Here is a 16,958-nt window from a genome sequence, read left to right as displayed (position 1 = left end):
AGTTATGACATAACTAAGTGTAGGAGTTGGTTCGGTGATGAGAAAACCCAATTCGCTTTTGGTTCAGATCCGGCTATCAGTGGGATAGTGTGGCCTATTGCAAAACATGCACTGTTCAGCCTGGGGGAGGAATGTGCTCTCATGAGTGACATTCTAGTTACTTTTGTTATTCAAAGTGGCCTTGGAAAAACGCCATGATAAGCTAGCTATACACCTTAACACAGATTTCACCAAAGGCAGAAAACCTCCTTGGGTAGGGGAGCAAATGAAGTTGCTACAACCTCCATCATGTGACCCTTAGTCCTCCTGCCAAGTTTGCTTGAGATTGGATAAGTAATGACTGAATGCATCGTGGTCACACAGACAGACAGACACCAATTGCGTATTTTAGTATGATAATCGAAAACTGAAGCCAAACTAATATTGCTATTGATGCATCGACAAGATCTAGAATTCATATTAACAAAATTTCTGGTGGATGAGTTGGGGCTGAACACAGATATTTCTATTGGACCGACTATGTGTACTTAAGTAATATCACAAATGAGTCAATATGTTTCCATAGAAAATCTCAGTGATTAGAGATGCATCTGAGGTTGATCAGTGGAAGTACACTCGTGTTCGTCAACTGGTTCTCTCATTATCTTCTCAGAGTGAAGGTTAAAGAAGACACCACAAAGCAAGAGTCTTTGTTGTGCACCTTGTGGGATTGTCCATCCCACTGCTCTTCATTGCACGGCCCGCGAGCCACTGGCGGCCCCTGGTGGCCTAAATTCCGGCCATTGATATTCGGCTGATAATACACAAAAGTGAAAACACCCCCCATCATAATCTGCCATAAATGCTATCAAATTGACCCAATGGTTTCAAATGAGTGTTCCAACGTGAAGCGTAAAAGTAGCATAACTGCATCAAGATATGCTTGCAGCCCAGTTCAGCACAACGAAGAACAGAATGTGGAGGTGGGGCCTAATAGCAGCCATTGTGGAGTCCTGCAGATGGTGTGGTGGCTCTCATACTGATGTCTTATCGGCAAAACTGGCCCCCCTCTAAAAATAGTGAAGATCGCTGGTCTTACCAATCAAAAAGGTTTTGACACTCGCTTCAGATTGTTAGTTCTTCGCTTTTGAAGTTGCTTGATCTTCTTCTTTCATTTCCAGCACAAGGCTGCTCGGTAGCATAATTGGCTGAAGGTGTGACTGTGCCACTGATGTAATGCCTCTGTAGGTTAGGACAGGAGTTTGGGATATGGTGCCAGCGATAGCTCGCCGACTCCGTGAAGGACACAGTGAGATCTTTCACATGCACCAACCTATGCCCGCGGATGGGATGTCCAGTTTAACGTCCACAGCACACACATTGATGAATCACCCTACCTGTGAAATACCTGTGAAACTGGGATGACAGTTTATAGCTCGGTTGGGATTCCATGACAGCTTGGAATCTCAAACAGGCTAGACAGTGTATAGGCAAATATGCACACCTCTAGGCCATCCTACCCGGCCTAGTAGCTTGATTGTTGCACTGATAATGCCCATTAAGTGAAGAATGGATCAGAGGCAATCACATCTTATTCCACCAATTTACAGTCAGCCCAGGAAATTGAACCTGGAGTAGACAACTCAAAGGGAAATGCATTTCCTCTGCACCGTGAGATAGTTCAACTGGCCACTGGAGTGGCCAGTTGAACTATCTCACCACCTTCATGATGATCTGCCAATTGGCAAGTTTATCACTGGTGTTGACTCCTCTGTGGAAGTCCATCTGCACATCTGATAGCTCTTGTTCCACTTTGTCTTACATTCTCTGATTCTCAGAATGATCGCTCATCTTTGATCTAGTGCTCCTTGTACTTCGTCGTAACTTGTTTCTTCAGTTAGGATATAAAAACCGAGCATACCCTTTTATTTGGCATCCTCCCAATTGTCAGGATTGCTTTGCTCACTATCTCATTGCTCATGCCACATTACGTCTCCCATGCAGCTTGGATGGGAGTTCATCAAACCCAACTGCCATACCATAAGACAGCTTTTTGATGGCTGCCCTCACTTTGATCCCCAAACACATTGGTTGCTCTTTGTTGGGCTCGTATCATCGGCACAATATGTCATCAAGATTGCTCAGTGCTCTGCCATTCTCCTCCTCCATGTTCCGTTGCCTTCATTTGAATTTGTTCTGTAAAGCCTGTTGAATATCTTCATCTTCTGCTTTCGTATGCAGGACATGGCTGCAGGTAGCTTCAGTTGCTGGCGGCGCAGCTCCACCCCTGATGCATTGCCCCCCTGTAGATTAGAGCAGCAATTTGGAATTTGGCCCGGGTACCATATATAGCTCACCTATGCTCTCTGTGAAGGACATTGTGGGATCTTTAATGTCCACCTTCGAATGCTGGCAGACAGCATACCCAGTTTAACCTCCATCCAAGGGACAGCGCATTGATGAACCATCCTGCCTGTGAAACACCGGGATGACACTTTATAGCTAGTTCGATATTTCAAACCCTGGCTAGACAGCTCAGACGCTAGCACATACTTCTGAGTTATCCAGCAACTCGTTGAATATCTTGAAAGCTGCTTCGGAGTCGATATTCCTGAGTCCTGTTTCTACCTTTCGACGTTGTTATACCCATACCTTGTGTCTTGCTCATCGTTGAACATTTCTGTGCGCTCTCTATCTTCATTAGTATTCTTCTGAACAATGTGAAATATTTATGGATCATCTTGACAATTTATTAAAAAGTAAAATAATTGAAGTTGGGGGGGGTGGAGCTGGGGTGTTGTCCGACTCAGGTTTTGCTGTACTTGTTATTGGTGTTGCTCAACGTTTGAGAGCTTGGAATTAACTTGGAAGAGTGCAACTTTTGTACTTCAATTTGTGCGTTGGCTTCCATGTGGCACAGATGGCATTTAATGGTCCCCGCCTGTTACTAATTACAATTTTATGTCCTTCGTTTGCAGTTTAAAATGGAGTATTTAGAGATGGCAAATTGCACACACTAAAAGTCCATCAATTTGAAGCAGTTTAGAATCTTAATCATATGCCTGTTTGAGCATTCATCGTGGAAGGATGTATTATAATTCGGAATGCCCATAGTAAGTGAAAAGCATCGTGAGATTTAATAGTGGCAATTTATTATTTCTCAAAAATCATAAGGTAATGCAAATTGTAATGCCTATGGCAGTAGCACATATCCCACCCCCTTCCCCCTTTCCTTCCCCACCTTCCTCAACCGGTTTACTCAAAATGTATATCTGAGATTTTTATACTCTGCTAATATCCTGTTCATTTAGACTCGCTCTTGTGCAATTATCGAAGGACATGCTCAATTAATTCTGCTTTATACCCTAATCACAGGCTCAAGATTCAATGTGGAGAGACTGACGGATGCCCAAAGTGAGAACGTGTCCAAGCGGGAGGCCACGCCGCATACAGTTGGTGGGGAGAGTCCATCAGAGGCCCAAACAAACACATACTGTAATCTGCAGATTCAACCAGTTGTGCCTACCAACATTCAGCCGCCTACTCCACAACTTCCCGCAAGCTGCTCTTTTGTCAACACGTATGTTTTCTCTCTTCCTTTCCTTATTCTTCTCCCTCTTCCAATAATTGCCTTGTGCCTTTTTACAAAATGGAGTGGAATGGGGTGGCATGAGAATACGGAAGCCTTCCCTCGTAGTAGGTAGTGGTTTTAGGGTAGGCGGTGGGATGAGGGTGTATATCTGTTTTGCTCTTCTTTCAACGTGTTAGCTTGATAGCATATGATACTTGTCCATGAATGATGATAAAATTGATTATCATGGTTGAGATGAGTGGATCTTGTGATTTATGAAAAATGGGATGCTTGAACAATGACATATGAAAGCAAGTGTCGATCTGCTTCAGCAGACAGGTAGAACAATAGATTAAAACAAAAAAAACATCAATTGGTGTATGCTGACCACCATGGGAAGCAACAAGAAGCTGATGTCTTGGCTGTTAACCATTTGTTGGAGCCAAAGCGAGAGAACGGTTCAGGTTCCAACGGTTCCAACCCGAACAGGAACTCAAAGTTCCATGGGAACCTAACCCAAGCCCTAACTCTAAGAATTGCAAGGGTTGATATAGGATGGGAGTGAGTCATAGGTTGGTGTGTCAGAGATGGGAGAACATGGGGGGTGGAGGAAGGAGCATGAGTGCTTTGACCAGGGAGGGTCAGAGTTAATGTATTAATGGTCAACGGGACTGAGATTGTGAGAAAGTAATATTGATAAGAAAAAAAATGAGTGACACAATGACATGAGGTGTTGTTGACAAGAGCAACTACAAAGAGTGGAGCAAATAAAAATAATGATGTTCGTACGTGGAGGTGTGGGGGGGGGGTTTCTATAGATAGAATGTGGGGTAAAAAATGCTTGGTCCATGTGCTCGAGTAGATTAATTTGGCGTGTATTCGGGATCGTATCAGAAGTAAGCACTGTATACTATGTGCACTGACAGGGGCAGTTTCCATCCCATAGAGAGCAGAATTGGGTTTGGTTGTATCATGTAAAACCTCCTCTAAAGGTGAGGCCAGATGGAGGATTTGGGGTTAAAATTAACTTGGAAAACGCCACGTGCTTATAACAAAATGGACATCATCACGTTGCCATTTCACCAAAGACAGCGGGCCATGACAGTACATTGGGTTCTGGAGTCCTGGTTGAGGGTGGAATGTTTTACAAGAGAGTGCCCAACAGGGTGGGACAGCACCCGAAAGTGCCTGAAAGATGGTGCTGCCCATAGGCACCTGCCAGCCAATTGCGGGGCCAGCCGCATTCTGGACAGATGGTCCCGAAAGGCTTAAAAGCCACGTACATGCATGCATGCTGCAGACCAGAGTTGGTGGGAGCAGGCTGCTTCTGCCTTCATCGGAAATGACATTTGGGACAGGAAGACATCTTGTCTCTCTCTCTCTCTCTCTCTCTCTCTCTCTCTCTCTCTCTCTCTCTCTCTCTCTCTCTCTCTCTCTCTCTCTCTCTCTCTCTCTCTCTCTCTCTCTCTCTCTCTCTCTCTCTCTCTCTCTCTCTCTCTCTCTCTCTCTCTCTCTCTCTCTCTCTCTCTCTCTCTCCTTTGTTGCTTTCCAATTTGGACCCTGCATGGAGATACGAACGCCACCTCGTCATTGCCATTCCTCCCCATCGCCATCCTCTCATCTCCTGCCCAGTGCTACACCTTCACCCTGTGCCATACCCACCTGCATGACCACACTATAAGCTTCTTCTTGCTTCCTACGGCAGTTAGCATCCATCAATATTTTGTTGTTTTTATCTATTAAACAATTACATTGTTTTACATGGAATATTTACTTTATGTGAATCAGAGGGAGAAGGTTTGCTTGCCTCATAGGACTGAACAGCTGACTCTTACAATTTGCAGTTTTACTTTTTGCATGTGTGAAGACTGAAATGCTATTCTTAAAACAATGCATGTTTTGACTCTTCCTCTCATCAGTCTTCGTCACTATATTTACCTCGTGCACGTGAAGTGCCGAAAAGCGGGGTTAAGCAATACGTTCATGTCTGTCCATCTGTCTTATCAGTTTATGTTCGTCAGTTTATTATCGAGGAACAACATCTTTAAATTGAATGTTGTATTTTGAACACAAATCAGAACATGAATAGGAAGACAAGTCTGTTGGTTTACCGTACCTTGGCTCAGAAGTCGTCCCGATCGCACATGCCCAGAGGAGTGAGATAATATTTTTACAAACAAAATTGAAGTCAAAATTGAAAATCATTCCAAACAAGAAACTTTCTGTTTTTAAGGATGTTATAAAGGTTCCAAACAACAGGCACGAATAACTAATGTAGCGTGTTCGATGGAGTGGTGTAATAGACACTGGGGAAAATGGTGGTAAAACTGGAATTTATATATTTATTCACCATTTTAATCATTTATTTAAATTGGATTATATACTTGAAGCACAAATTGCCTTCATAATACTTCCAAGAACCATGCAATATAATCAATATCTTTCCGGTTCTGGGTTTGGAGCGTTGGCAGGTCTCCTTCAGAGCTCCCTGCTGACGATCTCAAAGTTAAGTTTCCGGTCGTTATCTGTCCCGTTTTAACTGTTTATTTTCTCACCTACATGTTACTGTGTGTTCCCAGTTCAGTTTTGTTTCAAAAATCGTGCTATTTTGTGAGATTTCGTCGAACTTGTCTTACTGGGTGCTTGAGGCCTATCCTTGAGGCTTGAGGTCTATCCTTTGTTCCCCTCGGTGTATGATCATGTTTATTTGTTTTTTTCTCCCCATTATCTTCAATTTCTATCTTTCCCACTTTCTTAACGTCCCCTATCCCTCCCAACTTATCACTCTATTTCTTATCTTAAACCAAAAATAATAATAATAATAATAATAATAAAATAAAAAATGCTACCTTTATCTGATTCTGATTCTTCTTCTTCCTCTTCCTCTTCCTCTTCCTCTTCCTCTTCCTCTTCCTCTTCCTCTTCCTCTTCCTCTTCCTCTTCCTCTTCCTCTTCTTCTTCTTCCTCGATTTTTTTTTGACAACACTTCCATGACCTAATATGTTGAAAACTCTCTCAAACATTAATAATAATAACAAAAACGATCTCTTATAATGCTTCATCTTCCTCTTTCACACGTGTGGTACTCTTTACTGTATCATAATGCACTACTCTTCTGCTATTTTAACAGACTGCTCTCATTTCGAGCTCTCCTTCATTCCTTGCCTAAAAAATCCAACTGTTACAGCGTTTCTTCTCTCCATTCTCTGAAATTGCCTTTATTGCATCCATCAAGAATTGTGTTAAATCGCATCTCTGACCTAAAACTTAAAAAAAACCCAGTTTGCTACGAGTGTTCGCTTTCCATCAACCATTCTTTTTTTCCAACTTCAGTGCCAACTCACCCCTCTCACCCTTCACTCTCAAAGGAACCATCCCACTCTTCTCCCTCAAAGCCTCCCTCTCACCCCTCTCAAAACTCCCGCCTGACCTTTCTCGCACGGTTCATCCCACTTACTCAGCCTTCACAAAGTTGCCCCCCCTCTCATCCACAAATCTGTCTCCTTCCATTGCCCTCTCACGTCCATCTCTTCACTCCACCTCCTCAAATCCTCAACTGCCTTCTTCCCCCTCTCTTGTCCCCCCTCTCCCCCAGCACCACAGAGCCTTTTCTCCTTCTCATTCGGCCCCCTTCCCTAGCTATTCTGAAATCCCCCACACTCTTTCAACAACCCTCCTTACCTCCCCCCCCCCCCTCGTCCCTTGTCCTCCCCTCCCCCTCCCCTCCACCCAAAGCCTCCTCCCCTACCTCTTCATTAAAAGTATGGACCTCAAATATCCGGGGCCTTCGCTCAAACCTTTCAGATCTTTCCATACAGGTTGCCACTGACAAACCAGACATAATCTGCCTAACAGAAACTTTCCTCCCCCAAGACGTGTCTGACTCCCAAGTATCTCTCCCTGGTTACTCTCTCCTCCGGGATGACAGACCTGAGCCTCGTCCTGGTGGAGGAGTTGCTCGCTTAATCAAAGACTCTATTCCTAACTCTCCATGGACTGCCCTCACTCCCCCACACCCCCAGGACTACCTCTGGCTACGGTTTCCCCTCCACTCCCACCTCATGTTTATATGTGTACTGTACCATCCACCAAACAGTGACGACTCCATCTACACCTCACTATCCGAAAACATGGACCAACTTCTATCTTCTCATCCAAACACTCTCTTCCTCATATGGGGCGACTTTAATTGTCATCATGCCAGTTGGATAGGTGTGGGTACCTCTCTCACCTGTCATGGCACTTCAGTAAAAGCTTTCTGCAACTCATTGGGACTGACTTAATCGGTCAACTTCCCGACCCGGATCTCAACCAATGGTACTCCATCTCTTCTGGATCTGATTTTGACAAATTTCCCTGACAATATCTGCTGCTCTTCTTTTGCTCCAATTGGTTCTTCTGACCACGTCCTTGTCAAAATGGACATCACTCTGGCTGTCATCAGAGAACCACCTCACCGCCGTCGAGTCTGGCATTTCACTCAAGCCGACTGGCAGGGTCTCCAAGCAGCCCTCACAGACTGGTCTCCTATCTCTACTTTCTGCAACATCAACTCATCCTGGGAATTCTTTCAAAGAAACTTGCTCTCCCTCATGCACAGATTTATCCCATCTCATCTTCAGTTGTCCTACCCTTCCTCCCGCTCATGGTTCACTGAAGCTTGTGGCGAGGCAGTTGTCCTGAAACAACTTGCCTTTGCCTCATGGAAAGCAAACCCAACTGAGGGTAATCTCAGTTCCTTCCATAAAGCTCAGAACAAGTGTGTATCTACCCTCAGGAGAGCCAGAAAACAACATCTTTCTCATCTCAAGTCTGAACTCTCAAACCTCTCTCCCTCCTCAAAATCGTGGTGGCGTCTAATCAAATCTGTTTCTGGTGTATGTTCCCCTCCATCCCCTCCCTCACCTCAAATGGCCGCACTGCTGATACCGCACGTGAAAAAGTTGAATGTCTAAACTCGGTGTATGCAGCTAAATCTTGTGTCCAAAACCCTTCACTTTCTCTACCCACCTTACCCAGTCGCACCCAACTGTCCCTGGACTCTGTGTCCTTTTCTCCTGACAAGGGGAGAGCTTGCTGTCAAACCTCGACTCAGATTCTGCAACCGGTCCAGATGGCATCAGCCCACGTGTCCTAAAAACCTGCTCTTCTGCTCTTGCTCATCGTCTCTCTGTTCTATTCACCCTCTCATTTGCTCAAGGCCATCTGCCATCTGCTTGGAAATCAGCAAACATCACTGCCCTGCATAAAAAAAGGTGCAAACACAGATCCCTTCAACTACAGACCAATCAGCCTTCTCCCAATCATCAGCAAGGTTATGGAATCCATCATCGCTTCAGACATCAAATCCTTCATCTTCTCCAATGGCTTGATTTCCGATCATCAATTTGGTTTCAGACCAGGTCACTCTACCCTGAATATGCTGCTTCTGCTCTCCCAACAACGGATGGAGGTCCTCAATGCCAGACATGAAATCAGAGCCAGATCCCGAGATGTATTGCGTGCATTTGACACGGTCTGACACCCTGCCATACTCACCACACTCTCTTCCTATGGTATCCAAGGCCATCTCCACTCATGGCTCACAGACTTCCTCTCCTGTCGCAGTCACCGTGTGGCCCTAAATGGAGTTCTTTCATCCCCTCTTCCTGTCCAGGCAGGAGTTCCTCAAGATAGCGTTCTGGTCCCTGTTCTTTTTTCTGGTTTTCATCTATGATCTCTCCGACTCTATGGAAAAATCCTCTTTGCTGATGACTCCACCCTCTGCCGTACCATCGGTCATCCCTCAGACAGGCAAGCAGCAGCTTCTTCGCTCACTGCAGATCTGGATAAAATCACAAAATGGTCCAACACGTGGAACATGTCTTTTAATCCGGACAAATCTCACACTCTCACTATGTCTCTTCGAAAGGACCATTTAGAACCCCCCCCCATCCACTTTCTCAACAATCCTCTGGAAGAAGTCCTTTCTTTCAAGCTTCTGGGTCTCACTATCTGCCATTGTCTTTCCTGGGAAAGCCACATTTCAAACCTCGCCTCCAAAGCCAGTCGCCGACTGGGAATCCTCCATCGTGCAAAGTCCTTCCTCGGCACACCTGAGCTCCTGACCACTTACAAAGCTTTTGTCCGCAGCCTGATTGAGTACTGCTCTCCCCTCTGTGCTGGTGCTCCTGCCTCCCACCTTTCTCGGCTTCACGCTGTAGAAACCAAGGCATTTCGGATCATTGGCATCTCCCGCAATGAGGCTGAGTCTTTGGGCCTCTCACTCTCACCGCAGGCAGGTCGGTGGTCTTTCTGTCTTCTACCGACTCCTCTCCAGCCTCACCACCCCCCCCCTGCTCTCTCTGCGATTTGTCCCCACCACATTTCCGCAGGGCGCTCAAGGTCTGCCAACAACCCCCTTCTGGTAAAACTACCAAATTCACAAATCACTGCTCACCTTCACTCTTTCATTCCTCTTTTTTCCCACCTTTGGAATAAACTCCCTCACTCTATTCATTCCCATTCTTCCCTCCAGGCCTTCAAAACAGTTGTTCGCCACCACCTCTTATCATCCCCATCCAAATCCTCGATCTTTTCTACCCCCGATAATCCACCCAAACCCACCTCCCTCAAATTCCCTGCTTTCCTTCCTGAAAGTCCCTGTAATGTCCATCTTCTATTCCCCATGTTCCCCATCCCATCCCTCTCCCTTCTACAGATCTCCTAATGTCTCTGCTCCCCACTATTTTGTCCTTCCCACTCCCACCCCTCTTGTCTCATGCCCACCTTGATGTGCATTGTGTGTTAGCTCTCATACGAGCCTCGACAAGGTATACAATATATATATATATATATATATATATATATATATATATATATATATATATATATATATATATATATATATATATATATATCATTCACAGATGTGACGTGTGTCGAGGTGACGAAGAGGCCGCCGTAATGACTATGTTCCGATCGATGAAGCATCCATCTCCTAAATTTCGACTGAACATCATCTTATTACAGTGTATAAAGGTGGTTGGTATGAGGATGATTTTTTTTTTTTTAACGATCTTTAAAATCATCATTTTATTAAATTTGAAGTACAAGAGGGCCTTGCCATTTTTAGGTTTTCCCCTTCGTGGAATTGCTATATCGCAAATTATTATATTGAGGCAAGGGAACTATTTTCCACATTTATTCTCCTAATTAGGCGGTCAACACAATAACCCCCTCAAACCCTCAAACAACATCATCATCACCATCATCTCGGATTTATCGTCGCCATCATCAACATCACCATCGCATTATTGAATCAAGTTTATCATCATTATTATTAAGGGTAAGTTTCATGTTCTTAATAACTCTTCTTTTCATGAAAATAAACAAAACAATTACAATGCACACACATGTTTATCGAGGGTACAGTTTGGACAAATTTTAAAGTTGAAGTCCCAAACTCTATTTTCCCCATTTCCCCCTAAGTTTGCGGATTTGCGGTTCACGGGAATTTTCACGAATGTAACCCCTGCAAACGGAAAGGTCTTCCTGTATATACTTCCTGTATGTGAAATATCGTGTTCTATGAACGCTCTAATTTTTTCTTTTTTTGTAATTTTATCCCCTTTCCTCGTAAAGAATATAATATAATGGACGTCCGTCGAATAGAATCATCCATTTTGCCCTTATTACATTGTATCTATAAGTATAAAAGTCAATGAATATCTTATCTTAGCAATTTTTTTAATGACATGAAACAGACCAATACCTCATTTGCACGTTGTTATTTTTTACCGTGTATACGAGATCATTAAATTTTACTAAGTGTTGGCAAAGTTGTCAACAAATTCCATGAGATGCTGGGTTATTAATTACTTGTCTCCATAATGTTGATGTAATCTTTCTTTATTCAAATGCTAGCCTTGCACAAAAGCAGCCTGGAAGGCATGAATGATAAACACAAATGTCAAGCCGAAGCCAAACCACAACAAAGCCCTGCTGGCATTTCCATTTCGGTAAACAGGAACTCAAAGAATCGGTAATTCAAAGAAAACTGCTCGCAGATGTCATTGTTCAGAGGAGAAACCTTATATCAACTCGGTGTATGCAGAGTGTAGTCAATGCAATTTTGATGATTTGTTTGACTGTTCTGAGAAGAGTGGATTCCATTATTTCTCTTCCAGTAAGTGCACATTGGTCTGGAGAAACTGATGAAACACCTCAAGCACATTGATTATGGAAATGCGGATGGTGTGATTGTTTGGACATCAATTTGCTATACCCGCAAGAACAACTTTGTCTTTATCAAGGGACCCCTTGATTCACAAGGATGTGTTATCTTTGTTTGAGAACAATTTGTTTCCATTGTTTACTCAAATTATTCAGTTTGGAACGAACTGAAAGAACATTGTGCCTCCGGCCCATACCTTCATCGCAATACTAGGACGTGACAAGGGGGCATGCAAATTCTTTCTTTGCTGCCATAGATTCTGGATCTCAGCACGTTGAAACCTTGCGATGACAACAGGAGGTGGAAGAATGGACACGGCAGAAACGGTGCATGGTAAACGGCAACAACAACCCAGGGCCACCCTTACTGCTTGGAAACGTGTACCCAAACTGTGATGAAGTCTGCCGATCCTGGATTAGCCTCATTAGTCATCTGCAGACCGAAAGATAAAATCGCCATTTAAGAATATCATCCTTGAATCGAAAGAGGGATTCTGTACTTGAACCCTGCAGGACAAATGGGACCTCTTACTTGGCAGTTGTGATTACATCATCCACATCCCCCTTATTTTGTCATATACAAGAAAGAGGCATGGCTGTTGTAAAACATGGGTCAGACTGTTGTTTGAAAACTTTTTGATCCGAGGCTTGATTGGATGAAGGTATATGTTGTTCATGGAGGGATACCTCTTTCATTTTGCTTTTGAGGAGATGCTTTACATTATTATTTTTGGATTAAATAATCAAAACCTGCAACAGCCTTTAAATACAATTCGTCCGATAATTTGATGCTTTTATTGGTTATCTTTCCTATTTGTGAAGCCAATTGTATCCACATATTTTGATTAACATATTTCCTTATCAAGAGTGTCTGTGTTTTATTTTCATCCAGAAAAATAAGCTTGATCGGATCTTTGGCCTTGGATCGGCACGTCCACCAACCATCTGATCTGACGGCTTCCCTTCCCTTCCAGTCCATACCAGTTAGTCCTTCTAGATCATTACCACTGACCACGGCCGGTGGAACCCCTTCAACCAGTGAATTTCCTAAAATTCCTGTCTGCACACCACAATACGCTTCACTCAACCCTGTCCATCCGAGTCACGGCATGTTTGTGCCTCCCCCACCTCCTGGTCTGCCTCCACCACCCCCTCTCACTTCGAGTGCCTTGCAGGTGTCTGGGCACCCGTCCTCACCTGCATATCAGGGTGAGTCTCAGTTCGGGCACTCATGGTAGTTCGTATTTAATTGCTAAAGCTAAAAATGTTGAAGCAAAAGTTGATATTGTATTTGAGGATACATTTGAAAGATGTAAAGGTCTTTTACCTGGAAATTATTTTCTATTGTTTCAGCATAGGGTGGATCATCCGACCTCAATGAAGCATTCTTGGTCTGTAACTGTCCTGCACTATCTGATTGGCATACTTACAAGGCTCCATGGAAATTCAGGAATGGGAAATAAATGACATCACAGATAACAAGTTGTGTTGTTCATGTAATGTGGTGTCATGTCGGCCCTGCCCAAGAGCCTTGCATTTTTAAAACTGATTTTGTCTTCTGGTGATGCCTGAAGGCAGAAACACACCTCCAAGAGTAAAGCATTAAAATACTGACCTCAACACTGCCTCAAACTGGCTGTTAACCCTGGAGTTTACTACATCCATAATAACCAATGAGAAATAGCTCACTGCAATGGGAGTGAGCAAAGTGAGAGTGTGACATCTTGGCATCACAACGCATTGTTGATTGTCTAAAGAATGTCAGCAATAGCAGATCGGGCCAGATAGTTTGTTCTCATGAAGTTTGTGAAATGTGTTATATATGGATGATGAATGTAATAAAACCGATCCAATCTTCCCATGGGTCTGGTGCAGACCCAGTGATGTTACGTCAGGAATTGGACAGCCGTTTCCTGGCCTCTCAGGCAGCGACCGAGCGTGCCGGAGGTGCAGGCACGACTGGGGCAACACCCTCTCCTTATTTGCGAGCTGAGTTCCACCAGCATCAGCATCAGCACCAGCATACCCATCAACATACACACCAACACACCTTCACACCCTACCCATCCGGTTTACCACCTGGCCTCCTGCCAGGTCCTGCTGCACCACCACCCCTTCTTGGAGCAGCCTCTCCAGCACCGAGAAACGTGAGTGATCTTGTTGCCTTTGTGTGCCTTTTACCTTTTCCTTGTCATTTCATGTTCCGTGTGCATCAGTATTTGCCACTCCTCTCTGCCAGTGCATTATTAAATGCCTTAATTCATTTCACCGTTTTTTAAATGAGGTTCAGCTATGATTCTTGATAATCTTCAATATATAGCAGGTGTGATAGTGTGTTTTAGCAATGTGGTTTATACACAGCCATTTGTACACCTTTAATTAAATTAATCCATTGGCATCGCAGTCGAAATGCCCATTCATTTACTTTAAGGTAAACAGGAGACTACATTGACTATGCCGCAATCCCAGTACATTATTGGTTCTCACTTGTGGGGAGGGAGGGGGGTGCTCACAACACTACTTCTCTTCCATGCTCCAGTTCCTTCCCCATTCATGATCATTCACAATAACTTATGGTGGATGAGAAAGAGGGAAAAACTAATGAAAGAGTTATAGGAGGAGCACACATGATTGTGAGTTGTAATATAGATAGGGGACAAGTCTGGAGATGGCGATGGTTCACGAGCAATGTACACGGTTCGCATTTTTTATTTTTTGACCTTCGAGGGGACGCCACGGGCAAACTGGCGGGAATCGGGAAAAACGTAAATGATGAAAGTTGTAGTACTCGAAGAGCACTACTTGCATACCAACTTTCATTCGAAACAGTTGAAATCCCTAGGAGCTCGATGCCCAATTTATTGATTTTTTTTGACATTTTCTAAGTTCGTGACCTTGTGACCTTGACCTTGGGAGGAAAATGAAAAATCGAGCTCCGTGGGGCTATGCAGGTGCCATTGGGCTAACCAAATACTGAAACCCCTGCCAGATTCGACAAACCTCTTCGGAGAAGATGTAACTTGAAACCGGCTAGCCCCTAAAAACACGTTTTTTGGGTGTGGCTCCGCCCATAATGGGCGCAGCACCCCCATTCTTCAGAAAACACAACTGGATCATGATACAAACCTCGCACGCTAATTTTATCAAGATCGGATCAAAACCCACGGAGCTATGCTCGGGACAGACAGACAGACAGACACACACCCATAATGAATATAGTGGTCACTTGCTCATGAACCAACAGGGGATAAGGAAGGACTGGATGATCAACAAATAATGGAACAGATATGGCAGTCGACAGACACAGATAGGGATGTTGGGGAAAAGAAACATGATCTTATATACGATGAAAAACTTTTTGCCACGATGGTGCCGACAATACCAGATCTACACAACGAAGGGAGTGTGTGAGGACTTCAGGCATGCACGAGCTGGTGTTGCTTTCGATCAATGATGGGATGATGAGCTGTGGCACAGGGCGAAGTGTGGTTCGGGGCAGGAGAATCGGGCAAAGTCCTCGCCTGATTCTGCGAGCTTTCCAATCTCTGTAACCAGTACTCCTCCTGGGGTGACGATGTAGCAGCGGGAAAGCGACGTTGTTCTCCTCAGTATCAATTCGTATCTGACATGTGAATGTGCAGACACAGCCTTTATCACCTTTGGGACCACCTTCACGGGAGGCGGGTGCAGTCATTGGCCGTTCATTATCTGAAGGCGGTGCCATCTTTCGGGCTGCCCCACCCTGTGGGGCGTCCCCTCACAAAAGATGTTCCACCTCTAACCAGAGTCGTACAGCTCACTTCGCCACCTTGGCTTACAGTTCTTGGCCAAATCGGCCTGTGTTATTCCCATTTACAGTGCAAAGTGCTTTCTTAGTGCTTTTGTGTGCTAGGTGCCACGAGTCCTCCACCTGGCCTCGCCTGTACAGGAGGTTTAACACAATACGCCTTTACCCTATTCTACTCTATCGTTTAAAATTACTCCCTCCTCAGTGCACATGTTACCTATGAGCTACCCTTAACAGATCACGAATGCAGGCATAATTCTAACCTACTCGAACATATGGACCAAGCTATTCTTACCACAATCTGGCGATGGATCAACCCTCCCGCTTTCCATGTAGCTACCTTTTGTGAGAAATACTCTGACAATTGTCTGAAGTTTTAAGGTGATCACAATTGAATATATGCTTTCATAATTAAATGCATTATCTCTTAATTAATCAGCTATTGAACTATGACATGATTTGAGTGGCATACAGAACGTTTTGTCACTCTCCTTTATATGCTGAAATGGCTGATTTGATTCTCTGCATGAATTGAGCTTCACTACTCCGACATGTAATATCAAGCTCATCGTTCTTTTGTTTGTGTTTTTTTTTTTCCTTTTGCTCTTACAGCTCTGAACCAAACACTGTCCAACAAGTGTTGCTGACATGGAAACGGATAGGAAAGGGCAATTTTAAATTTTGTTTTACAAAACCTTTCAATCTCCCTCTGGTAATTGAATACCGTTACAGGGATCTACCCACTGTGGAAAGTTAAAATTGTGTGAAGGTCCGAGAAACTGCAAAGCCATATACCACCAATGAAAATGAAAGTAAAGAAGGCTGTCTGTGTTCAAAATACAAAAATTTGAGTCGTTCTATGGTACCTTAAAATGCATGAACCACCTGATTTTGAACTGCATGCTTCCCACAACCATATTCGACAAATTTGGCTCCTCATGACTTACTCTCTGTTCAACCTTGTGAAATATCCATTTCATAACTCGATCTGAGGATGAGGAGAGCCTTGGGTGGTGCCAAATCCAACAGAACATGGTTTAATGAAGGCATTCAAACAAAAATTTCTGCAGCTCCAGCAAAATATGGGATGAACCTTGTCGGAATAAATATTTTGAGAGATGAACCAAAAAATAATTCCCTAATTACCTGCGCCACCGAAGGTGAAGTAGGTGATGTTTTCACCCCTGTCTGTTGGGTCGCTGAAATAGGTGACCCTTATTGTCAGTAATTCTGTCTTTGTTTGGATGTTTGTTCGTTTGTTATCAGCATAATTGGTAGTAAACGTAGGCGGATTTTGACCAAACTCGGGTGGTAGGTACATCTTATGACCGAGTGCTTTGGAAATTGTGATGGTTTCTAGGGACGCTTTGGTTCCCGAGCAACAACCGAAAAACCTTCAAAATCGGT

The 16,958-nt window shown here is 44.0% G+C and overlaps 1 protein-coding gene across 1 annotated transcript in view; it reads left to right on the top strand.

Moving 5' to 3' along the window:
* Window positions 1-16,958, top strand: part of LOC147028994 (autism susceptibility gene 2 protein homolog) — a 493,807-nt gene that overhangs the window by 423,424 nt on the left and 53,425 nt on the right. The window contains exons 4-6 of the mRNA XM_085879897.1: window positions 3,355-3,559; window positions 12,657-12,973; window positions 13,640-13,911. Coding sequence (XP_085736023.1) covers window positions 3,355-3,559; window positions 12,657-12,973; window positions 13,640-13,911 — 794 coding nt within the window. The remainder of the gene's footprint in view (window positions 1-3,354; window positions 3,560-12,656; window positions 12,974-13,639; window positions 13,912-16,958) is intronic.

This window comes from Eptatretus burgeri, chromosome 4 (assembly GCF_056783735.1).
Source record: "Eptatretus burgeri isolate ZD-2024b chromosome 4, Ebu_testis_v1, whole genome shotgun sequence".
In the NCBI taxonomy this organism is placed as follows: domain Eukaryota; kingdom Metazoa; phylum Chordata; class Myxini; order Myxiniformes; family Myxinidae; genus Eptatretus; species Eptatretus burgeri.
This window is presented reverse-complemented; position numbering and strand designations above follow the sequence as displayed.